The following is a 26,004-nucleotide window of genomic DNA, read 5'->3' on the forward strand; positions in this document are numbered from 1 at the left end:
AACCACTTTTCGCACTTTTGTTGGTGCAGGAAACCACTTTTGCACTTGTATTAGTGTGGAAAAAACACTTTTTGCACTTGTGATAGTGTTGAAAAACCACTTTTCGCACTTGTGTTAGTGTTGAAAAATCACTTTTCGCACTTGTGTTAGTGTTAAAAACGACATTTCACACTTGTGTTAGTGTTGAAAAACCACTTTTCGCACTTGTGTTGGTGCAGGAAACCACTTTTGCACTTGTATTAGTGTGGAAAAACCACTTTTCGCACTTGTGTTAGTGTTGAAAAACCACTTTTCGCACTTGTGTTAGTGTTGAAAAACCACTTTTCGCACTTTTGTTGGTGCAGGAAACCACTTTTGCACTTGTGTTAGTGTTGAAAAACCACTTTTCGCACTTGTGTTGGTGCAGGAAACCACTTTTGCACTTGTATTAGTGTGGAAAAAACACTTTTCGCACTTGTGTTAGTGTTGAAAAACGACTTTTCGCACTTGTGTTAGTGTTGAAAAACGACTTTTCGCACTTGTGTTAGTGTTGAAAAACCACTTTTCGCACTTGTATTGGTGCAGGAAGCCACTTTTGCACTTGTATTCGTGTGGAAAAACCACTTTACGCACTTGTGATAGTGTTGAAAAACCACTTTTCGCACTTGTGTTAGTGTTGAAAAACTACTTTTCGACCTTGTGTTAGTGTTGAAAAACCACTTTTCGCACTTGTGTTAGTGTTGAAAAACCACTTTTCGCACTTTTGTTGGTGCAGGAAACCACTTTTGCACTTGTATTAGTGTGGAAAAAACACTTTTTGCACTTGTGATAGTGTTGAAAAACCACTTTTCGCACTTGTGTTAGTGTTGAAAAATCACTTTTCGCACTTGTGTTAGTGTTGAAAAACGACATTTCACACTTGTGTTAGTGTTGAAAAACCACTTTTCGCACTTGTGTTGGTGCAGGAAACCACTTTTGCACTTGTGTTAGTGTTGAAAAACCACTTTTCGCACTTGTGTTGGTGCAGGAAACCACTTTTGCAATTGTATTAGTGTGGAAAAAACACTTTTTGCACTTGTGATAGTGTTGAAAAACCACTTTTCGCACTTGTGTTGGTGCAGGAAACCACTTTTGCACTTGTATTAGTGTGGAAAAAACACTTTTCGCACTTGTGTTGGTGCAGGAAACCACTTTTGCACTTGTGTTAGTGTTGAAAAAACACTTTTCGCACTTGTGTTGGTGCAGGAAACCACTTTTGCAATTGTATTAGTGTGGAAAAAACACTTTTTGCACTTGTGATAGTGTTGAAAAACCACTTTTCGCACTTGTGTTGGTGCAGGAAACCACTTTTGCACTTGTATTAGTGTGGAAAAAACACTTCGCACTTGTGTTGGTGCAGGAAACCACTTTTGCACTTGTGTTAGTGTTGAAAAAACACTTTTCGCACTTGTGTTGGTGCAGGAAACCACTTTTGCAATTGTATTAGTGTGGAAAAAACACTTTTTGCACTTGTGATAGTGTTGAAAAACCACTTTTCGCACTTGTGTTAGTGTTGAAAAACCACTTTTCGCACTTGTGTTAGTGTTGAAAAACCACTTTTCGCACTTGTGTTGGTGCAGGAAACCACTTTTGCACTTGTATTAGTGTGGAAAAAAACACTTTTCGCACTTGTGTTAGTGTTGAAAAACCACTTTTCGCACTTGTGTTAGTGTTGAAAAATGACTTTTCGCACTTGTGTTAGTGTTGAAAAACCACTTTTCGTACTTGTGTTGGTGCAGGAAACCACTTTTGCACTTGTATTAGTGTGGAAAAAACACTTTTCGCACTTGTGTTAGTGTTGAAAAACCACTTTTCGCACTTGTGTTAGTGTTGAAAAACCACTTTTCGCACTTCTGTTGGTGCAGGAAACCACTTTTGCACTTGTATTAGTGTGGAAAAAACACTTTTCGCACTTGTGTTAGTGTTGAAAAACCACTTTTCGCACTTGTGTTAGTGTTGAAAAACCACTTTTCGCACTTGTGTTAGTGTTGAAAAACCACTTTTCGCACTTGTGTTGGTGCATGAAACCACTTTTGCACTTGTATTAGTGTGGAAAAAACACTTTTTGCACTTGTGATAGTGTTGAAAAACCACTTTTCGCACTTGTGTTAGTGTTGAAAAACCACTTTTTGCACTTGTGTTGGTGCAGGAAACCACTTTTGCACTTGTATTAGTGTGGAAACACCACTTTTCGCACTTGTGTTAGTGTTGAAAAAGCACTTTTCGCACTTGTGTTAGTGTTGAAAAACCACTTTTCGCACTTTTGTTGGTGCAGGAAACCACTTTTGCACTTGTGTTAGTGTTGAAAAACCACTTTTCGCACTTGTGTTGGTGCAGGAAACCACTTTTGCAATTGTATTAGTGTGGAAAAAAACACTTTTTGCACTTGTGATAGTGTTAAAAAACCACTTTTCGCACTTGTGTTAGTGTTGAAAAACCACTTTTCGCACTTGTGTTGGTGCAGGAAACCACTTTTGCACTTGTATTAGTGTGGCAAAAACACTTTTTGCACTTGTGATAGTGTTGAAAAACCACTTTTCACACTTGTGTTAGTGTTGAAAAACCACTTTTCGCACTTGTGTTCGTGTTGAAAAAACACTTTTTGCACTTGTGTTGTTGCAGGAAACCACTTTTGCACTTGTATTAGTGTGGAAAAACCACTTTTCGCATTTGTGTTAGTGTTGAAAAACCACTTTTCGCACTTTTGTTGGTGCAGGAAACCACTTTTGCACTTATATTAGTGTGGAAAAAACACTTTTTGCACTTGTGATAGTGTTGAAAAACCACTTTTCGCACTTGTGTTAGTGTTGAAAAACCACTTTTCGCACTTGTGTTAGTGTTGAAAAACCACTTTTCGCCCTTGTGTTGGTGCAGGAAACCACTTTTGCACTTGTATTAGTGTGGAAAAAACACTTTTTGCACTTGTGATAGTGTTGAAAAACCACTTTTCGCACTTGTGTTAGTGTTGAAAAACCACTTTTTGCACTTGTGTTGGTGCATGAAACCACTTTTGCACTTGTATTAGTGTGGAAAAAACACTTTTTGCACTTGTGATAGTGTTGAAAAACCACTTTTCGCACTTGTGTTAGTGTTGAAAAACCACTTTTTGCACTTGTGTTGGTGCAGGAAACCACTTTTGCACTTGTATTAGTGTGGAAACACCACTTTTCGCACTTGTGTTAGTGTTGAAAAAGCACTTTTCGCACTTGTGTTAGTGTTGAAAAACCACTTTTCGCACTTTTGTTGGTGCAGGAAACCACTTTTGCACTTGTGTTAGTGTTGAAAAACCACTTTTCGCACTTGTGTTGGTGCAGGAAACCACTTTTGCAATTGTATTAGTGTGGAAAAAAACACTTTTTGCACTTGTGATAGTGTTAAAAAACCACTTTTCGCACTTGTGTTAGTGTTGAAAAACCACTTTTCGCACTTGTGTTGGTGCAGGAAACCACTTTTGCACTTGTATTAGTGTGGCAAAAACACTTTTTGCACTTGTGATAGTGTTGAAAAACCACTTTTCACACTTGTGTTAGTGTTGAAAAACCACTTTTCGCACTTGTGTTAGTGCAGGAAACCACTTTTGCACTTGTATTAGTGTGGAAAAACCACTTTTCGCACTTGTGTTAGTGTTGAAAAACCACTTTTTGCACTTGTGTTAGTGTTGAAAAACCACTTTTCGCACTTGTGTTGGTGCAGGAAACCACTTTTGCACTTGTATTAGTGTGGAAAAAACACTTTTTGCACTTGTGATTATTGTTGAAAAACCACTTTTCGCACTTGTGTTAGTGTTGAAAAACCACTTTTCGCACTTGTGTTCATGTTGAAAAAACACTTTTTGCACTTGTGTTGTTGCAGGAAACCACTTTTGCACTTGTATTAGTGTGGAAAAACCACTTTTCGCATTTGTGTTAGTGTTGAAAAACCACTTTTCGCACTTTTGTTGGTGCAGGAAACCACTTTTGCACTTATATTAGTGTGGAAAAAACACTTTTTGCACTTGTGATAGTGTTGAAAAACCACTTTTCGCACTTGTGTTAGTGTTGAAAAACCACTTTTCGCACTTGTGTTAGTGTTAAAAAACCACTTTTCGCACTTGTGTTGGTGCAGGAAACCACTTTTGCACTTGTATTAGTGTGGAAAAAACACTTTTTGCACTTGTGATAGTGTTGAAAAACCACTTTTCGCACTTGTGTTAGTGTTGAAAAACCACTTTTCGCACTTGTGTTGGTGCAGGAAACCACTTTTGCACTTGTATTAGTGTGGAAAAAACACTTTTCGCACTTGTGTTAGTGTTGAAAAACCACTTTTCGCACTTGTGTTAGTGTTGAAAAACCACTTTTTGCACTTGTGTTGGTGCAGGAAACCACTTTTGCACTTGTATTAGTGTGGAAAAACCACTTTTCGCACTTGTGTTAGTGTTGAAAAACCACTTTTCGCACTCGTGTTGGTGCAAGAAACCACTTTTGCACATGTATTAGTGTGGAAAAACACTTTTTGCACTTGTGATAGTGTTGAAAAACCACTTTTTGCACTTGTGTTAGTGTTGAAAAACCACTTTTCGCACTTGTGTTAGTGTTGAAAAACCACTTTTCACACTTGTGTTGGTGCAGGAAACCACTTTTGCACTTGTATTAGTGTGGAAAAAACACTTTTTGCACTTGTGATAATGTTGAAAAACCACTTTACGCACTTGTGTTAGTGTTGAAAAACCACTTTTCGCACTTGTGTTGGTGCAGGAAACCACTTTTGCACTTGTATTAGTGTGGAAAAAACACTTTTCGCACTTGAGTTAGTGTTGAAAAACCACTTTTCGCACTTGTGTTATTGTTGAAAAACCACTTTTCGCACTTGTGTTGGTGCAGGAAACCACTTTTGCACTTGTATTAGTGTGGAAAAAACATTTTTCGCACTTGTGATAGTGTTGAAAAACCACTTTTCGCACTTGTGTTAGTGTTGAAAAACCACTTTACGCACTTGTGTTAGTGTTGAAAAACCACTTTTCGCACTTGTGTTGGTGCAGGAAACCACTTTTGCACTTGTATTAGTGTGGAAAAAACACTTTTCGCACTTGAGTTAGTGTTGAAAAACCACTTTTCGCACTTGTGTTATTGTTGAAAAACCACTTTTCGCACTTGTGTTGGTGCAGGAAACCACTTTTGCACTTGTATTAGTGTGGAAAAAACACTTTTTGCACTTGTGATAGTGTTGAAAAACCACTTTTCGCACTTGTGTTAGTGTTGAAAAATCACTTTTCGCACTTGTGTTAGTGTTAAAAACGACATTTCACACTTGTGTTAGTGTTGAAAAACCACTTTTCGCACTTGTGTTGGTGCAGGAAACCACTTTTGCACTTGTATTAGTGTGGAAAAACCACTTTTCGCACTTGTGTTAGTGTTGAAAAACCACTTTTCGCACTTGTGTTAGTGTTGAAAAACCACTTTTCGCACTTTTGTTGGTGCAGGAAACCACTTTTGCACTTGTGTTAGTGTTGAAAAACCACTTTTCGCACTTGTGTTGGTGCAGGAAACCACTTTTGCACTTGTATTAGTGTGGAAAAAACACTTTTCGCACTTGTGTTAGTGTTGAAAAACGACTTTTCGCACTTGTGTTAGTGTTGAAAAACGACTTTTCGCACTTGTGTTAGTGTTGAAAAACCACTTTTCGCACTTGTATTGGTGCAGGAAGCCACTTTTGCACTTGTATTCGTGTGGAAAAACCACTTTACGCACTTGTGATAGTGTTGAAAAACCACTTTTCGCACTTGTGTTAGTGTTGAAAAACTACTTTTCGACCTTGTGTTAGTGTTGAAAAACCACTTTTCGCACTTGTGTTAGTGTTGAAAAACCACTTTTCGCACTTTTGTTGGTGCAGGAAACCACTTTTGCACTTGTATTAGTGTGGAAAAAACACTTTTTGCACTTGTGATAGTGTTGAAAAACCACTTTTCGCACTTGTGTTAGTGTTGAAAAATCACTTTTCGCACTTGTGTTAGTGTTGAAAAACGACATTTCACACTTGTGTTAGTGTTGAAAAACCACTTTTCGCACTTGTGTTGGTGCAGGAAACCACTTTTGCACTTGTGTTAGTGTTGAAAAACCACTTTTCGCACTTGTGTTGGTGCAGGAAACCACTTTTGCAATTGTATTAGTGTGGAAAAAACACTTTTTGCACTTGTGATAGTGTTGAAAAACCACTTTTCGCACTTGTGTTGGTGCAGGAAACCACTTTTGCACTTGTATTAGTGTGGAAAAAACACTTTTCGCACTTGTGTTGGTGCAGGAAACCACTTTTGCACTTGTGTTAGTGTTGAAAAAACACTTTTCGCACTTGTGTTGGTGCAGGAAACCACTTTTGCAATTGTATTAGTGTGGAAAAAACACTTTTTGCACTTGTGATAGTGTTGAAAAACCACTTTTCGCACTTGTGTTGGTGCAGGAAACCACTTTTGCACTTGTATTAGTGTGGAAAAAACACTTCGCACTTGTGTTGGTGCAGGAAACCACTTTTGCACTTGTGTTAGTGTTGAAAAAACACTTTTCGCACTTGTGTTGGTGCAGGAAACCACTTTTGCAATTGTATTAGTGTGGAAAAAACACTTTTTGCACTTGTGATAGTGTTGAAAAACCACTTTTCGCACTTGTGTTAGTGTTGAAAAACCACTTTTCGCACTTGTGTTAGTGTTGAAAAACCACTTTTCGCACTTGTGTTGGTGCAGGAAACCACTTTTGCACTTGTATTAGTGTGGAAAAAACACTTTTCGCACTTGTGTTAGTGTTGAAAAACCACTTTTCGCACTTGTGTTAGTGTTGAAAAATGACTTTTCGCACTTGTGTTAGTGTTGAAAAACCACTTTTCGTACTTGTGTTGGTGCAGGAAACCACTTTTGCACTTGTATTAGTGTGGAAAAAACACTTTTCGCACTTGTGTTAGTGTTGAAAAACCACTTTTCGCACTTGTGTTAGTGTTGAAAAACCACTTTTCGCACTTCTGTTGGTGCAGGAAACCACTTTTGCACTTGTATTAGTGTGGAAAAAACACTTTTCGCACTTGTGTTAGTGTTGAAAAACCACTTTTCGCACTTGTGTTAGTGTTGAAAAACCACTTTTCGCACTTGTGTTAGTGTTGAAAAACCACTTTTCGCACTTGTGTTGGTGCATGAAACCACTTTTGCACTTGTATTAGTGTGGAAAAAACACTTTTTGCACTTGTGATAGTGTTGAAAAACCACTTTTCGCACTTGTGTTAGTGTTGAAAAACCACTTTTTGCACTTGTGTTGGTGCAGGAAACCACTTTTGCACTTGTATTAGTGTGGAAACACCACTTTTCGCACTTGTGTTAGTGTTGAAAAAGCACTTTTCGCACTTGTGTTAGTGTTGAAAAACCACTTTTCGCACTTGTGTTGGTGCAGGAAACCACTTTTGCAATTGTATTAGTGTGGAAAAAAACACTTTTTGCACTTGTGATAGTGTTAAAAAACCACTTTTCGCACTTGTGTTAGTGTTGAAAAACCACTTTTCGCACTTGTGTTGGTGCAGGAAACCACTTTTGCACTTGTATTAGTGTGGCAAAAACACTTTTTGCACTTGTGATAGTGTTGAAAAACCACTTTTCACACTTGTGTTAGTGTTGAAAAACCACTTTTCGCACTTGTGTTAGTGCAGGAAACCACTTTTGCACTTGTATTAGTGTGGAAAAACCACTTTTCGCACTTGTGTTAGTGTTGAAAAACCACTTTTTGCACTTGTGTTAGTGTTGAAAAACCACTTTTCGCACTTGTGTTGGTGCAGGAAACCACTTTTGCACTTGTATTAGTGTGGAAAAAACACTTTTTGCACTTGTGATATTGTTGAAAAACCACTTTTCGCACTTGTGTTAGTGTTGAAAAACCACTTTTCGCACTTGTGTTCATGTTGAAAAAACACTTTTTGCACTTGTGTTGTTGCAGGAAACCACTTTTGCACTTGTATTAGTGTGGAAAAACCACTTTTCGCATTTGTGTTAGTGTTGAAAAACCACTTTTCGCACTTTTGTTGGTGCAGGAAACCACTTTTGCACTTATATTAGTGTGGAAAAAACACTTTTTGCACTTGTGATAGTGTTGAAAAACCACTTTTCGCACTTGTGTTAGTGTTGAAAAACCACTTTTCGCACTTGTGTTAGTGTTAAAAAACCACTTTTCGCACTTGTGTTGGTGCAGGAAACCACTTTTGCACTTGTATTAGTGTGGAAAAAACACTTTTTGCACTTGTGATAGTGTTGAAAAACCACTTTTCGCACTTGTGTTAGTGTTGAAAAACCACTTTTCGCACTTGTGTTGGTGCAGGAAACCACTTTTGCACTTGTATTAGTGTGGAAAAAACACTTTTCGCACTTGTGTTAGTGTTGAAAAACCACTTTTCGCACTTGTGTTAGTGTTGAAAAACCACTTTTTGCACTTGTGTTGGTGCAGGAAACCACTTTTGCACTTGTATTAGTGTGGAAAAACCACTTTTCGCACTTGTGTTAGTGTTGAAAAACCACTTTTCGCACTCGTGTTGGTGCAAGAAACCACTTTTGCACATGTATTAGTGTGGAAAAACACTTTTTGCACTTGTGATAGTGTTGAAAAACCACTTTTTGCACTTGTGTTAGTGTTGAAAAACCACTTTTCGCACTTGTGTTAGTGTTGAAAAACCACTTTTCACACTTGTGTTGGTGCAGGAAACCACTTTTGCACTTGTATTAGTGTGGAAAAAACACTTTTTGCACTTGTGATAATGTTGAAAAACCACTTTACGCACTTGTGTTAGTGTTGAAAAACCACTTTTCGCACTTGTGTTGGTGCAGGAAACCACTTTTGCACTTGTATTAGTGTGGAAAAAACACTTTTCGCACTTGAGTTAGTGTTGAAAAACCACTTTTCGCACTTGTGTTATTGTTGAAAAACCACTTTTCGCACTTGTGTTGGTGCAGGAAACCACTTTTGCACTTGTATTAGTGTGGAAAAAACATTTTTCGCACTTGTGATAGTGTTGAAAAACCACTTTTCGCACTTGTGTTAGTGTTGAAAAACCACTTTTCGCACTTTTGTTGGTGCAGGAAACCACTTTTGCACTTGTATTAGTGTGGAAAAAACATTTTTGCACTTGTGATAGTGTTGAAAAACCACTTTTCGCACTTGTGTTAGTGTTGAAAAACCACTTTTCGCACTAGTGTTGGTGCAGGAAACCACTTTTGCACTTGTATTAGTGTGGAAAAACCACTTTTCGCACTTGTGTTAGTGTTGAAGAACCACTTTTCGCACTTGTGTTAGTGTTGAAAAACCACTTTTCGCACTTGTGTTAGTGTTGAAAAACGACTTTTCGCACTTGTGTTAGTGTTGAAAAACCACTTTTCGCACTTGTGTTGGTGCAGGAAACCACTTTTGCACTTGTATTAGTGTGGAAAACCACTTTTCGCACTTGTGTTAGTGTTGAAAAACCACTTTTCGCACTTGTGTTAGTGTTGAAAAACCACTTTTCGCACTTGTGTTGGTGCAGGAAACCACTTTTGCACTTGTATTAGTGTGGAAAAAACACTTTTCGCACTTGTGTTAGTGTTGAAAAACGACTTTTCGCACTTGTGTTAGTGTTGAAAAACGACTTTTCGCACTTGTGTTAGTGTTGAAAAACCACTTTTCGCACTTGTATTGGTGCAGGAAGCCACTTTTGCACTTGTATTCGTGTGGAAAAACCACTTTACGCACTTGTGATAGTGTTGAAAAACCACTTTTCGCACTTGTGTTAGTGTTGAAAAACTACTTTTCGACCTTGTGTTAGTGTTGAAAAACCACTTTTCGCACTTGTGTTAGTGTTGAAAAACCACTTTTCGCACTTTTGTTGGTGCAGGAAACCACTTTTGTACTTGTATTAGTGTGGAAAAAACACTTTTTGCACTTGTGATAGTGTTGAAAAACCACTTTTCGCACTTGTGTTAGTGTTGAAAAATCACTTTTCGCACTTGTGTTAGTGTTGAAAAACGACATTTCACACTTGTGTTAGTGTTGAAAAACCACTTTTCGCACTTGTGTTGGTGCAGGAAACCACTTTTGCACTTGTGTTAGTGTTGAAAAACCACTTTTCGCACTTGTGTTGGTGCAGGAAACCACTTTTGCACTTGTATAGGTGGAAAAACCACTTTTCGCACTTGTGTTGGTGCAGGAAACCACTTTTGCACTTGTATAGGTGGAAAAACCACTTTTCGCACTTGTGTTAGTGTTGAAAAAACACTTTTTGCACTTGTGTTAGTGTTGAAAAAACACTTTTCGCACTTTTGTTGGTGCAGGAAACCACTTTTGCACTTGTATTAGTGTGGAAAAAACTCTTATTGCACTTGTGATAGTGATGAAAAACCACTTTTCACACTTGTGTTCATGTTGAAAAACCACTTTTCGCACTTGCGTTAGTGTTGAAAAACCACTTTTCGCACTTGTGTTAGTGTTGAAAAACCACTTTTCGCCCTTGTGTTAGTGTTGAAAAACCACTTTTCGCACTTGTGTTAGTGTTGAAAAACCACTTTTCGCACTTTTGTTGGTGCAGGAAACCACTTTTGCACTTGTATTAGTGTGGAAAAAACACTTTTTGCACTTGTGATAGTGTTGAAAAACCACTTTTCGCACTTGTGTTAGTGTTGAAAAATCACTTTTCGCACTTGTGTTAGTGTTGAAAAACGACATTTCACACTTGTGTTAGTGTTGAAAAACCACTTTTCGCACTTGTGTTGGTGCAGGAAACCACTTTTGCACTTGTATTAGTGTGGAAAAACCACTTTTCGCACTTGTGTTAGTGTTGAAGAACCACTTTTCGCACTTGTGTTAGTGTTGAAAACCCACTTTTCGCACTTTTGTTGGTGCAGGAAACCACTTTTGCACTTGTGTTAGTGTTGAAAAACCACTTTTCGCACTTGTGTTGGTGCAGGAAACCACTTTTGCACTTGTATTAGTGTGGAAAAAACACTTTTCGCACTTGTGTTAGTGTTGAAAAACCACTTTTCGCACTTGTGTTAGTGTTGAAAAACGACTTTTCGCACTTGTGTTAGTGTTGAAAAACCACTTTTCGCACTTGTGTTGGTGCAGGAAACCACTTTTGCACTTGTATTAGTGTGGAAAAACCACTTTTCGCACTTGTGTTAGTGTTGAAAAACCACTTTTCGCACTTGTGTTATTGTTGAAAAACCACTTTTCGCACTTGTGTTGGTGCAGGAAACCACTTTTGCACTTGTATTAGTGTGGAAAAAACACTTTTCGCACTTGTGTTAGTGTTGAAAAACGACTTTTCGCACTTGTGTTAGTGTTGAAAAACGACTTTTCGCACTTGTGTTAGTGTTGAAAAACCACTTTTCGCACTTGTATTGGTGCAGGAAGCCACTTTTGCACTTGTATTCGTGTGGCAAAACCACTTTACGCACTTGTGATAGTGTTGAAAAACCACTTTTCGCACTTGTGTTAGTGTTGAAAAACTACTTTTCGACCTTGTGTTAGTGTTGAAAAACCACTTTTCGCACTTGTGTTAGTGTTGAAAAACCACTTTTCGCACTTTTGTTGGTGCAGGAAACCACTTTTGTACTTGTATTAGTGTGGAAAAAACACTTTTTGCACTTGTGATAGTGTTGAAAAACCACTTTTCGCACTTGTGTTGGTGCAGGAAACCACTTTTGCACTTGTATTAGTGTGGAAAAACCACTTTTCGCACTTGTGTTAGTGTTGAAGAACCACTTTTCGCACTTGTGTTAGTGTTGAAAAACCACTTTTCGCACTTGTGTTAGTGTTGAAAAACGACTTTTCGCACTTGTGTTAGTGTTGAAAAACCACTTTTCGCACTTGTGTTGGTGCAGGAAACCACTTTTGCACTTGTATTAGTGTGGAAAACCACTTTTCGCACTTGTGTTAGTGTTGAAAAACCACTTTTCGCACTTGTGTTAGTGTTGAAAAACCACTTTTCGCACTTGTGTTGGTGCAGGAAACCACTTTTGCACTTGTATTAGTGTGGAAAAAACACTTTTCGCACTTGTGTTAGTGTTGAAAAACGACTTTTCGCACTTGTGTTAGTGTTGAAAAACGACTTTTCGCACTTGTGTTAGTGTTGAAAAACCACTTTTCGCACTTGTATTGGTGCAGGAAGCCACTTTTGCACTTGTATTCGTGTGGAAAAACCACTTTACGCCCTTGTGTTAGTGTTGAAAAACCACTTTTCGCACTTGTGTTAGTGTTGAAAAACCACTTTTCGCACTTTTGTTGGTGCAGGAAACCACTTTTGCACTTGTATTAGTGTGGAAAAAACACTTTTTGCACTTCTGATAGTGTTGAAAAACCACTTTTCGCACTTGTGTTAGTGTTGAAAAATCACTTTTCGCACTTGTGTTAGTGTTGAAAAACGACATTTCACACTTGTGTTAGTGTTGAAAAACCACTTTTCGCACTTGTGTTGGTGCAGGAAACCACTTTTGCACTTGTGTTCGTGTTGAAAAACCACTTTTCGCACTTGTGTTGGTGCAGGAAACCACTTTTGCACTTGTATAGGTGGAAAAACCACTTTTCACACTTGTGTTGGTGCAGGAAACCACTTTTGCACTTGTATAGGTGGAAAAACCACTTTTCGCACTTGTGTTAGTGTTGAAAAAACACTTTTCGCACTTGTGTTAGTGTTGAAAAAACACTTTTCGCACTTTTGTTGGTGCAGGAAACCACTTTTGCACTTGTATTAGTGTGGAAAAAACTCTTATTGCACTTGTGATAGTGATGAAAAACCACTTTTCGCACTTGTGTTAGTGTTGAAAAACCACTTTTCGCACTTTTGTTGGTGCAGGAAACCACTTTTGCACTTGCATTAGTGTGGAAAAACCACTTTTCGCACTTGTGTTAGTGTTGAAATACCACTTTTCGCACTTGTGTTAGTGTTGAAAAACCACTTTTCGCACTTGTGTTGGTGCAGGAAACCACTTTTGCACTTGTATTAGTGTTGAAAAACCACTTTTCGCACTTGTGTTAGTGTTGAAAAACCACTTTTCGCACTTGTGTTGGTGCAAGAAACCACTTTTGCACTTGTATTATTGTGGAAAAACCACTTTTCGCACTTGTGTTAGTGTGGAAAAAACACTTTTTGCACTTGTGATAGTGTTGAAAAACCACTTTTCGCACTTGTGTTAGTGTTGAAAAACCACTTTTCGCACTTGTGTTAGTGTTGAAAAACCACTTTTCGCACTTGTGTTTTTTTTTTTTTTTTTTTTTTTTTTTTTTTTTGTATACAAGATCGAGGCTCGTGAAAGAGCGAAAATTAATCACACAGAAAGACAAACAGACACATAAAACAAATAACATCGGGAGCGGTAGACAAGATGGGGAGAGAGGGGGAAGGACACAAACACAACATTTGAGAGCAGGGACCGAGAGACATGGAGACATCGAGAGATCTGTGGGAGGGAGAGGGCTTTGGGGGGGAGGCATGTGAAGGGGGGAGGCATGTGAAGGGGGGGAGGCATGTGAAGGGGGGGGGGGGGGTGGGAGAGGTATAAACATATGGACACTGCCAGGATTTCCAGGAAATAAGTTGGAATTTCAAACAAGGTGGATCTGGGGTGAATTAGTGGGGGTAGAAAAGATCAAGGTTATGGATGGGGGAAGATAAGAGATGGTGGTGAACAGCTGTTTTAAAGACCTGGAGGGAGGAGAGGGATTGAAGGGAGTGTGGGAGTTTGTTCCACAGGCGGGAGAAAAGAGGAATGAAAGAGTGAAGGTGAGCAGAGAGCCGAGATTTCGGCAGTTTAACCATCAGAGGGTTGCTGGCAGATCTTGTGCGACCTGTAGGAATATTTGGGGGACAGAGCACGGAGAGAGCTGGGGGAGCAAGGCCGGAGAGGAGTCGGTAGAAGACAGAAAGACCACCTACCTGCCTGCGGTGAGTGAGTGAAAGGCCCTCAGAGATAGCTTCATCGCGGGAGATTCCAATGATTTTGAAAGCTTTGGATTCAACAGCGTGAAGCCGAGCCAGGTGTGAGGCAGGAGCACCAGCCCATAGGGGAGAACAGTATTCCATTGAGCTGCGGATGAAAGCCTTGTATGTGGTGAGGAGCTCAGGTGTGCCGAGGAAGGACTTCGCACGACGGAGGATGCCCAGTCGGCGACTGGCTTTGGAGGCCAGCTTGGAAATGTGGTTTTCCCAAGAAAGATCATGGCAGATAGTGAGACCCAAAAGCTTGAGTGACAGAACTTCTTGGAGAGGATTGTTGAGAAAGTAGATGGGAGGGTTGTCCAGTCGATCTTTTCGGAGAGACATAGTAAGAGAGTGAGATTTGGCAGGATTGAAAGACATGTTCCACTTGTTTGACCAGTCTGTGATTTTGTCCAGGTCTTCAGAGAGTGAGGAGGCTGCAGACTGCCTATCTGAGGGAAGAGGAATGGAGCGGCAGAGAGTGGAGTCATCAGCAAAGAGATAGAGAGGATTTTCCAGAGAGTCAGAGAGATCATTGATAAAGACCAGAAAAAGCACAGGGCCCAGCACACTGCCTTGGGGAACTCCAGCCTGAACAGGAAGGGGAGATGAGAGAAATCCATTCAGGGCCACACGTTGACTACGACCAGAGAGGAAGTCCGCAAGCCATGCATGGAGATTTCCATGGATACCATAGGAGGAGAGTTTGGTGAGCAGAGCTGGGTGCCAGACCGTGTCAAAGGCCCTTGATATGTCAAGGGAGACAGCTCTGATTTCCTGTTTGGCATTCAGGACCTCCATCCATTGTTGAGACAGCAGAAGCAGCATGTCCAGAGTAGAGTGACCTGGTCTGAAACCAAATTGATGATCAGAGATCAAGCCATTGGAGAAGAGGAAAGATTTCATATCCGAAGCAATGATGGATTCCATGACTTTGCTGATAATTGGGAGCAGGCTGATTGGTCTGTAGTTGCAAGGATCTGTTTTTGCACCTTTTTTGTGTAAAGCGGTAATGTTAGCTGATTTCCAGGATGCTGGCAGATGACCTTGAGCAAAAGATAGGGTGAAAAGAACAGAGAGAGGGTGAGATAGAGCGGCAGAGCAGGATTTTAGGACCCGTGGGCTGATGCCGTCTGGTCCAGTTGCAGAATCAGAGTCGAGGTTTGACAAAAACTCCTCCACCTTGTCAGGAGAGAAGGACACAGAGTCCAGGAGCATTTGGGTTCGACTGGGAAAGGTGGGAACAGAGAGAGATGGGTTTGGGACTAAGGATTTCGAGGCGAACACAGAGTTGAGGCATTCGGCTTTGTCACGTGCGATGTCAACTGTGTGGCCATTTGAGGTAAGGGAGGGGATGGAGGGGGAACAAACACCAGAAACGGATTTGACCAGACGCCACCAGGATTTGGAGGAAGGAGACAGGTTTGAGAGTTCATTCTTGAGTGAGGAGAGATAGTGCTTCCTGGCACTCCTGAGGGTAGACACACACTTGTTCCGAGCTTGGTGGAAGGAACTGAGATTTCCTTCAGTTGGATTAGCCTTCCAAGAGGCAAAGGCAAGTTGTTTCAGGGCAACTGCCTCACCACAAGATTCAGTGTACCATGGACGGGAGGAAGGGTAAGACAATTGAAGGCGAGATGGGATAAATCTGTGCATGAGAGAGATCAGTTTGCTTTGGAAGATTTCCCAGGAAGAATTGATGTCAGAGGCAGTGGAGATGGGAGACCAATCCAGACGATTGATGGCTGCTTGAAGACCGTCCCAGTCGGCCTGAGTGAAATGCCAGACTCGTCGACGCTGAGGAGGCTCTCTGAGAATGGCCTGAGAGATGTCCACTTTGACAAGCACATGATCAGAAGAACCGATTGGAGCAGAAGAAGAGCAGCAGACATTAGCAGGGAAGTTTGTCATAACCAAGTCTAGAAGAGAAGATACTCCATTGGCTGAGATCCGGGTCGGGAAATTGACAGATTGTGTCAATCCCAGTGAGTCACAGAAGTCCTTTGCTGAGGTGCCATGACTAGTGAGAGAGGAACCCACACCCAACCAGGTGGCATGATGACAGTTGAAGTCACCACATATGAGGAAGAGAGAGTTGGGATGAGTGGATAGAAGTTGGTCCATGTTGTCAGACATTGAAATGTAGATGGAGTCATCACTGTTTGGGGGACGGTACAGAACACATATGAACAAAAGGTGGGAGCGGAGAGGAAGCCGTAACCAGAGGTACTCCTGCGGGTGAGGAGGAAAGAGAGCAGTGCAAGGAGAGTGAGGAAGAGAGTTTTTGACAAAGATAGCCACCCCACCACCAGGCCGAGGCTCAGGTCTATCATACCGGAGGAGGGAGTAACCAGGAAGAGATATTAAGGAATCAGAGACATCTTGAAGGAGGAAAGTCTCTGTTAAGCAGATCAAGTCTGGATTGTCAGAAGCAACCTGTATGGAGAGATCAGTCAGGTTTGAGCAAAGGCCCCGGATGTTTGAGGTCCATACCGTTAATGAAGAGAGAGGGGGAGCATCGGGTACAGGACAGGGGAGGGGAGGAGTAGGGTAAGATGAAGGATGAGAGGGGGAGGTAGGGAGAGCAGTTGATAGTGTTTCAGATGTTGCAGAAGAGTTCCAAGAAAGGGAAGGATGAGGAGGATGAAAGGTTTGCTGGTGAAGGGATGCGGCACAGTGAGGGGTTGTTTGAGGGGGGGCAGAGGAAAGTAGAAGGTTTGGGGGGGTGGAGGTATGAGATAGAAGGGAGACGAAGTGGGGAGGAGGCAGCTTGGAGGAGGAGGGGGGAGGAGAGAGAATTGGAGAGGAATGGTATGGGGGGAGAATTGAATGGGAGGGATTGGGGGGGAGTTTTGAAGGGGAGGAGTGAGGGGGGAGTTTAGGAGGGGAGGGGCAAGGGGGGAGTTTTGGAGGGAAGGGGAAAGGGGGGAGATCAGGAGTGGAGGGGCAAGGGGGGGGATTAGGAGGGGAGGGGCAAAGGGGAAGTTTAGGAGGGGAAGGGCAAGGGGGGAGTTCAGGAGTGGAGGGGCAAGGGGGGAGTTTAAGAGTGGAGGGGCAAGGGGGAAGTTTCGGAGTGTAGGTGCAAGGGGGGGGATTTGGATGGGAGGGGCAAGAGGGGAGTTTAGAAAGTGGATGATTAATGAAAGACGAACATTGATAACAAATTGGGTTTGTTGTGATTTTCAAGTTAGCAATCCGGTTCAGGATGATGGAGGAGGGATGGAATGAATGTGAATTTAGACCATGTAGTGAGGGAGACGTATAAGATATTGAATTTCTTTTTTTTGAAGTGGAATGAGTTGGAGAGGAAATTGAGAAAAGCCTTTTAAATAGGAAGAAAAACAGCGTGTTGTAATATACCACTGAATAAAAAACAGAAGGAGAAAGGTTAAACATATTTACAAATATTTAAACAGAACTATGAACAATCTTATATGCACAAAAATACCAACGGGGGGAGAGCCGAGAGGGACCACCACGAGTCACGTGAACAGGGCAAACGGTGGATGGCAAGGAGATAATGGGGGTGGGGCGAACAGCACACCTGGACAGAAAATACAGGATGAGACAACAGTACACGTGGAGAAAATAAAATAAATGTTTTTGTTTTTTTTTTGGTTTTTTTTGGGGGGGGGGGGGGGGGGGGAATTAGAACGTTAGACAGTATTATGTTCGGGGTAGAAGGGAAAAAACCAAGAGCCAAGCAAAACACACTTAAGTTAACAAAACACCGACGGGGGTACAACTACAAGGCCACACACAAGGGCAGAAAACGATTAATTAATTACGAGTTACAGGAAATTCAAACCAAAACTAACAATAATCAAACAATATCACATGGACGATAAAATAACGAATTGAAATTTGACAATCTATCTGGGGAAATGGGGGAGAAACACGTGGTCGAAGAACGAACGAACGAATAAGAAACCGAATAAGAATAAGAAAGGAATAAGAAACGAACGAATAAGAATAAGAAAAGAAAAGTGTTGGTGCAGGAAACCACTTTTGCACTTGTATCAGTGTGGAAAAAACACTTTTCGCACTTGTGTTAGTGTTGAAAAACCACTTTTCGCACTTGTGTTAGTGTTGAAAAACGACTTTTCGCACTTGTGTTAGTGTTGAAAAACCACTTTTTGCACTTGTGTTGGTGCAGGAAACCACTTTTGCACTTGTATTCGTGTGGAAAAAACACTTTTTGCACTTGTGATAGTGTTGAAAAACCACTTTTCGCACTTGTGTTAGTGTTGAAAAACCACTTTTCGCACTTGTGTTGGTGCAGGAAACCACTTTTGCACTTGTATTAGTGTGGAAAAAACACTTTTTGCACTTGTGATAGTGTTGAAAAACCACTTTTTGCACTTGTGTTAGTGTTGAAAAACCACTTTTCGCACTTGTGTTAGTGCAGGAAACCACTTTTGCACTTGTATTAGTGTGGAAAAACCACTTTTCGCACTTGTGTTAGTGTTGAAAAACCACTTTTCGCACTTGTGTTAGTGTTGAAAAACCACTTTTCGCACTTGTGTTGGTGCAGGAAACCACTTTTGCACTTGTATTAGTGTGGAAAAACCACTTTTCGCACTTGTGTTAGTGTTGAAAAACCACTTTTCACACTTGTGTTAGTGTTGAAAACCCACTTTTCGCACTTTTGTTGGTGCAGGAAACCACTTTTGCACTTGTGTTAGTGTTGAAAAAACCACTTTTCACACTTGTGTTGGTGCAGGAAACCACTTTTGCACTTGTATTAGTGTGGAAAAAACACTTTTCGCACTTGTGTTAGTGTTGAAAAACCACTTTTCGCACTTTTGTTGGTGCAGGAAACCACTTTTGCACTTGTGTTAGTGTTGAAAAACCACTTTTCGCACTTGTGTTGGTGCAGGAAACCACTTTTGCACTTGCATTAGTGTGGAAAAAACACTTTTCGCACTTGTGTTAGTGTTGAAAAACGACTTTTCGCACTTGTGTTAGTGTTGAAAAACGACTTTTCGCACTTGTGTTAGTGTTGAAAAACCACTTTTCACACTTGTGTTGGTGCAGGAAGCCACTTTTGCACTTGTATTCGTGTGGAAAAACCACTTTACGCACTTGTGATAGTGTTGAAAAACCACTTTTCGCACTTGTGTTAGTGTTGAAAAACTACTTTTCGACCTTGTGTTAGTGTTGAAAAACCACTTTTCGCACTTGTGTTAGTGTTGAAAAACCACTTTTCGCACTTTTGTTGGTGCAGGAAACCACTTTTGCACTTGTATTAGTGTGGAAAAAACACTATTTGCACTTGTGATAGTGTTGAAAAACCACTTTTCGCACTTGTGTTAGTGTTGAAAAATCACTTTTCGCACTTGTGTTAGTGTTGAAAAACGACATTTCACACTTGTGTTAGTGTTGAAAAACCACTTTTCGCACTTGTGTTGGTGCAGGAAACCACTTTTGCACTTGTGTTAGTGTTGAAAAACCACTTTTCGCACTTGTGTTGGTGCAGGAAACCACTTTTGCACTTGTATAGGTGGAAAAACCACTTTTCACACTTGTGTTGGTGCAGGAAACCACTTTTGCACTTGTATAGGTGGAAAAACCACTTTTCGCACTTGTGTTAGTGTTGAAAAAACACTTTTCGCACTTGTGTTAGTGTTGAAAAAACACTTTTCGCACTTTTGTTGGTGCAGGAAACCACTTTTGCACTTGTATTAGTGTGGAAAAAACTCTTATTGCACTTGTGATAGTGATGAAAAACCACTTTTCGCACTTGTGTTCATGTTGAAAAACCACTTTTCGCACTTGCGTTAGTGTTGAAAAACCACTTTTCGCACTTGTGTTAGTGTTGAAAAACCACTTTTCGCCCTTGTGTTAGTGTTGAAAAACCACTTTTCGCACTTGTGTTAGTGTTGAAAAACCACTTTTCGCACTTTTGTTGGTGCAGGAAACCACTTTTGCACTTGTATTAGTGTTGAAAAACCACTTTTCGCACTTGTGTTGGTGTTGAAAAATCACTTTTCGCACTTGTGTTAGTGTTGAAAAACGACATTTCACACTTGTGTTAGTGTTGAAAAACCACTTTTCGCACTTGTGTTGGTGCAGGAAACCACTTTTACACTTGTGTTAGTGTTGAAAAACCACTTTTCGCACTTGTGTTGGTGCAGGAAACCACTTTTGCACTTGTATAGGTGGAAAAACCACTTTTCGCACTTGTGTTAGTGTTGAAAAAACACTTTTCGCACTTGTGTTGGTGCAGGAAACCACTTTTGCACTTGTATTAGTGTGGAAAAACCACTTTTCGCACTTGTGTTAGTGTTGAAAAACCACTTTTCGCACTTGTGTTAGTGTTGAAAAACCACTTTTCGCACTGGTGTTGGTGCAAGAAACCACTTTTGCACTTGTATTAGTGTGGAAAAACCACTTTTCGCACGTGTGTTAGTGTGGAAAAAACACTTTTTGCACTTGTGATAGTGTTGAAAAACCACTTTTCGCACTTGTGTTAGTGTTGAAAAACCACTTTTCGCACTTGTGTTAGTGTTGAAAAACCACTTTTCGCACTTGTGTTGGTGCAGGAAACCACTTTTGCACTTGTATCAGTGTGGAAAAAACACTTTTCGCACTTGTGTTAGTGTTGAAAAACCACTTTTCGCACTTGTGTTAGTGTTGAAAAACGACTTTTCGCACTTGTGTTAGTGTTGAAAAACCACTTTTTGCACTTGTGTTGGTGCAGGAAACCACTTTTGCACTTGTATTCGTGTGGAAAAACACTTTTTGCACTTGTGATAGGGTTGAAAAACCACTTTTCGCACTTGTGTTAGTGTTGAAAAACCACTTTTCGCACTTGTGTTGGTGCAGGAAACCACTTTTGCACTTGTGTTAGTGTTGAAAAACCACTTTTCGCACTTGTGTTGGTGCAGGAAACCACTTTTGCAATTGTATTAGTGTGGAAAAAACCACTTTTTGCACTTGTGATAGTGTTAAAAAACCACTTTTCGCACTTGTGTTAGTGTTCAAAAACCACTTTTCGCACTTGTGTTGGTGCAGGAAACCACTTTTGCACTTGTATTAGTGTGGCAAAAACACTTTTTGCACTTGTGATAGTGTTGAAAAACCACTTTTCGCACTTGTGTTAGTGTTGAAAAACCACTTTTCGCACTTGTGTTAGTGCAGGAAACCACTTTTGCACTTGTATTAGTGTGGCAAAACCACTTTTCGCACTTGTGTTAGTGTTGAAAAACCACTTTTCGCACTTGTGTTAGTGTTGAAAAACCACTTTTCGCACTTGTGTTAGTGTTGAAAACCACTTTTCGCACTTGTGTTGGTGCAGGAAACCACTTTTGCACTTGTATTAGTGTGGAAAAAACACTTTTTGCACTTGTGATATTGTTGAAAAACCACTTTTCGCACTTGTGTTAGTGTTGAAAAACCACTTTTCGCACTTGTATTAGTGTTGAAAAAACACTTTTTGCACTTGTGTTGTTGCAGGAAACCACTTTTGCACTTGTATTAGTGTGGAAAAACCACTTTTCGCATTTGTGTTAGTGTTGAAAAACCACTTTTCGCACTTTTGTTGGTGCAGGAAACCACTTTTGCACTTATATTAGTGTGGTAAAAACACTTTTTGCACTTGTGATAGTGTTGAAAAACCACTTTTCGCACTTGTGTTAGTGTTGAAAAACCACTTTTCGCACTTGTGTTAGTGTTGAAAAACCACTTTTCGCCCTTGTGTTGGTGCAGGAAACCACTTTTGCACTTGTGTTAGTGTGGAAAAACCACTTTTTGCACTTGTGTTAGTGTTGAAAAACCACTTTTCGCACTTGTGTTAGTGTTGAAAAACCACTTTTCGCACTTGTGTTAGTGTTGAAAAACCACTTTTCGCACTTGTGTTAGTGTTGAAAAACCACTTTTTGCACTTGTGTTGGTGCAGGAAACCACTTTTGCACTTGTGTTAGTGTTGAAAACCACTTTTCGCACTTGTGTTAGTGTTGAAAAACCACTTTTCGCCCTTGTGTTAGTGTGGAAAAAACACTTTTTGCACTTGTGTTGGTGCAGGAAACCACTTTTGCACTTGTGTTAGTGTTGAAAACCACTTTTGCACTTGTGTTAGTGTGGAAAAACCACTTTTCGCACTTGTGTTAGTGTGGAAAAAACACTTTTTGCACTTGTGGTAGTGTTGAAAAACCACTTTTCGCACTTGTGTTAGTGTTGAAAAACCACTTTTTGCACTTGTGTTGGTGCAGGAAACCACTTTTGCACTTGTGTTAGTGTGGAAAAACCACTTTTCGCACTTGTGTTAGTGTTGAAAAACCACTTTTCGCACTTGTGTTAGTGTTGAAAAACCACTTTTCGCACTTGTGTTGGTGCAGGAAACCACTTTTGCACTTGTATTAGTGTGGAAAAACCACTTTTCGCACTTGTGTTAGTGTTGAAAAACCACTTTTCGCACTTGTGTTGGTGCAGGAAACCACTTTTGCACTTATTTTAGTGTGGAAAAAACACTTTTTGCACTTGTGATAGTGTTGAAAAACCACTTTTCGCACTTGTGTTAGTGTTGAAAAACCACTTTTCGCACTTGTGTTAGTGTTGAAAAACCACTTTTCGCACTTGTGTTAGTGTTGAAAAACCACTTTTCGCACTTTTGTTGGTGCAGGAAACCACTTTTGCACTTGTATTAGTGTGGAAAAACATTTTTGCACTTGTGATAGTGTTGAAAAACCACTTTTCACACTTGTGTTAGAGTTGAAAAACCACTTTTCGCACTTTTGTTGGTGCAGGAAACCACTTTTGCACTTGTGATAGTGTTGAAAAACCACTTTTCGCACTTGTGTTAGTGTTGAAAAACCACTTTTCGCACTTGTGTTAGTGTTGAAAAACCACTTTTCGCACTTGTGTTGGTGCAGGAAACCACTTTTGCACTTGTATTAGTGTGGAAAAAACACTTTTCGCACTTGTGTTAGTGTTGAAAAACCACTTTTCGCACTTGTGTTAGTGTTGAAAAACGACTTTTCGCACTTGTGTTGGTGCAGGAAACCACTTTTGCACTTGTATTCGTGTGGAAAAAACACTTTTTGCACTTGTGAGTGTTGAAAAACCACTTTTCGCACTTGTGTTAGTGTTGAAAAACCACTTTTCGCACTTGTGTTGGTGCAGGAAACCACTTTTGCACTTGTATTAGTGTGGAAAAAACACTTTTTGCACTTGTGAGTGTTGAAAAACCACTTTTCGCACTTGTGTTAGTGTTGAAAAACCACTTTTCGCACTTGTGTTGGTGCAGGAAACCACTTTTGCACTTGTATTAGTGTGGAAAAAACACTTTTCGCACTTGTGTTAGTGTTGAAAAACCACTTTTCGCACTTGTGTTAGTGTTGAAAAACCACTTTTCGCACTTCTGTTGGTGCAGGAAACCACTTTTGCACTTGTATTAGTGTGGAAAAAACACTTTTCGCACTTGTGTTAGTGTTGAAAAACCACTTTTCGCACTTGTGTTAGTGTTGAAAAACCACTTTTCGCACTTGTGTTGGTGCATGAAACCACTTTTGCACTTGTATTAGTGTGGAAAAAACACTTTTTGCACTTGTGTTAGTGTTGAAAAACCACTTTTCTCCCTTGTGTTAGTGTTGAAAAACCACTTTTCGCACTTGTGTTAGTGTTGAAAAACCACTTTTCGCACTTTTGTTGGTGCAGGAAACCACTTTTGCACTTGTATTAGTGTGGAAAAAACACTTTTTGCACTTGTGATAGTGTTGAAAAACCACTTTTCGCACTTGTGTTAGTGTTGAAAAACCACTTTTTGCACTTGTGTTGGTGCAGGAGACCACTTTTGCACTTGTATTAGTGTGGAAAAACCACTTTTCGCACTTGTGTTAGTGTTGAAAAACCACTTTTCGCACTTGTGTTGGTGTTGAAAAACCACTTTTCGCACTTTTGTTGGTGCAGGAAACCACTTTTGCACTTGTGTTGGTGCAGGAAACCACTTTTGCACTTGTGTTAGTGTTGAAAAACCACTTTTCGCACTTCTGTTGGTGCAGGAAACCACTTTTGCAATTGTATTAGTGTGGAAAAAAACACTTTTTGCACTTGTGTTAGTGTTGAAAAACCACTTTTCGCACTTGTGTTAGTGTTGAAAAACCACTTTTCGCACTTTTGTTGGTGCAGGAAACCACTTTTGCACTTGTGTTAGTGTTGAAAAACCACTTTTCGCACTTTTGTTGGTGCAGGAAACCACTTTTGCACTTGTGTTAGTGTTGAAAAACCACTTTTGCACTTGTGTTAGTGTTGAAAAACCACTTTTCGCACTTGTGTTAGTGTTGAAAAACCACTTTTCGCACTTGTGTTGGTGCAGGAAACCACTTTTGCACTTGTAATAGTGTGGAAAAAACACTTTTGGCATTTGTGTTAGTGTTGAAAAACCACTTTTCGCACTTGTGTTAGTGTTGAAAAACGACTTTTCGCACTTGTGTTAGTGTTGAAAAACCACTTTTTGCAAACACACAAAAAAAATTTGCACAAACAGAAACAAACCAGAGAGCAAGGATAATTTGAACAAATGAATTGCAAATATTATGCTGGAGGAAAGGGTTCCTAAGGTTTTCAGAAAGGCAACGGCAGAAAAATAAATGTAGATGTGTGGGACAGGTAAAGACAATAAAACATGGAGAGCAGATAAGAGGTTAATACCTTTGGAGGTTGTGACCATGCCTCCAACAGCCTGCCCCCCTTCAATCAACTCAGCCACACTATCGAGGCTTCCACGTTGCTGCTCTTCGATGTTCTTAACCTGTACCAAGCATCCATAATCCATGTGAAAATACACGTGCAATGAAGTCTAGTATGAACCAACATTCACCTTAAGAACACAAACCAATAATCATCAATTGCCATGTCCAAGTAATCCCAAACACCACCCTGAATCAGTACCTCAAGCCACTGCTGCTCATTGCCATCGGTGTCCATACCGCTGTCTGTGGTGGCAAAGTACTGCATACTGCCCAGGTAACACTGCCAACTGCGTTTCTGCCTGAGTCCATGAGAAAACCATGCAGGGTTGTGAAGACACTGGAGCAGTTCTGCGTGTGCTGCTGCCACAAGGACACAACCAGCGGTTTCTGTTCCTCGCAGAAACACCTGCATTCAAGAGAAGACTGCCATGAAATATTAATGATAACGTTTCAACCATATTTGCATGGCAATGGCATGGTCAAGCTGAATGTGAGTTGGTTGGGTGCATATTGAGGACGTACAAAGGATAAGATTTTAGTTGAGTGTGGGCTCACCCACTTCATTTCATGAGCTATAAACGTCTGCAGGAAATCGTTCCTCTTTCAATGAGCCATTATTCCATGAATCAACAATTAGCAGGTATAGGAATTGCAATAATCATCATCACGATCATCATGAACCATTTACCATTAGTTTGGGCCAGTGACTCATTGAGCATGTAATGTTGGTCCAAATCAATTTTTCGGGCTGGGGATTTTTCCACGTGTTGATTGCATCTGCTGCTGCTGCTTCAACCTAATTAAAGCGAAGTTTTCCAAAACAGATATGTCGTGTTTTGATGTTATAGCTTCGTCCTTGTGTTGCTGTGCTATCCCGTCCAATATTCCGTGTATTAAATCATAGCATCACACCCTGTAAATTGTTATCTACCATTACCTGGGAGTTAACTAGTTCCACAAGCCAAAGTCGTGCTGCTATATCAGGTGTTTTGCAAGCAGCAGGTCCGGCCAATGTCTCTCTTCCACCATTGGATTCCTCCGAAAATACAACAAACTTTCCTCCTGGCTCACGCAGCAATCGCTCCAGCAAGTGCTCCCCTGGTAAGAACAACACGACAAATCACCATATACTCCAAAAAAACCTGATGTAAGAAGAAAATGTATAAAGTATCAGAGGCTCCTGAAGCATGGAAACTATTGTCAAAATATCAGGTGACCAAGTGTTGTGTTTTCTGTCTGGATACCTGTTTTCTTAAATTCACAACTGGCTTAAATTACAGCCTACTTGCACTATGGAGGAAAAGAAGTAACATCACCTTGTATTTTGCTACACGCCGATTTTCCAACCACACAC

At 40.5% G+C, this 26,004-nt stretch overlaps 1 protein-coding gene across 1 annotated transcript in view; it reads right to left on the minus strand.

The window, feature by feature from the left end:
* The window catches only part of LOC137425663 (bridge-like lipid transfer protein family member 2), a 129,699-nt gene that overhangs the window by 84,554 nt on the left and 19,141 nt on the right, over window positions 1–26,004 (minus strand). Inside the window, 3 exon segments of the mRNA XM_078775355.1 lie at window positions 24,610–24,709; window positions 24,811–25,056; window positions 25,588–25,748. Of these exon segments, the coding sequence (XP_078631481.1) occupies window positions 24,610–24,709; window positions 24,811–25,056; window positions 25,588–25,748 (507 nt within the window).

This window comes from Myxine glutinosa, chromosome 4 (assembly GCF_964187855.1).
Source record: "Myxine glutinosa chromosome 4, kmMyxGlut1.1, whole genome shotgun sequence".
Lineage (NCBI taxonomy): Eukaryota > Metazoa > Chordata > Myxini > Myxiniformes > Myxinidae > Myxine > Myxine glutinosa.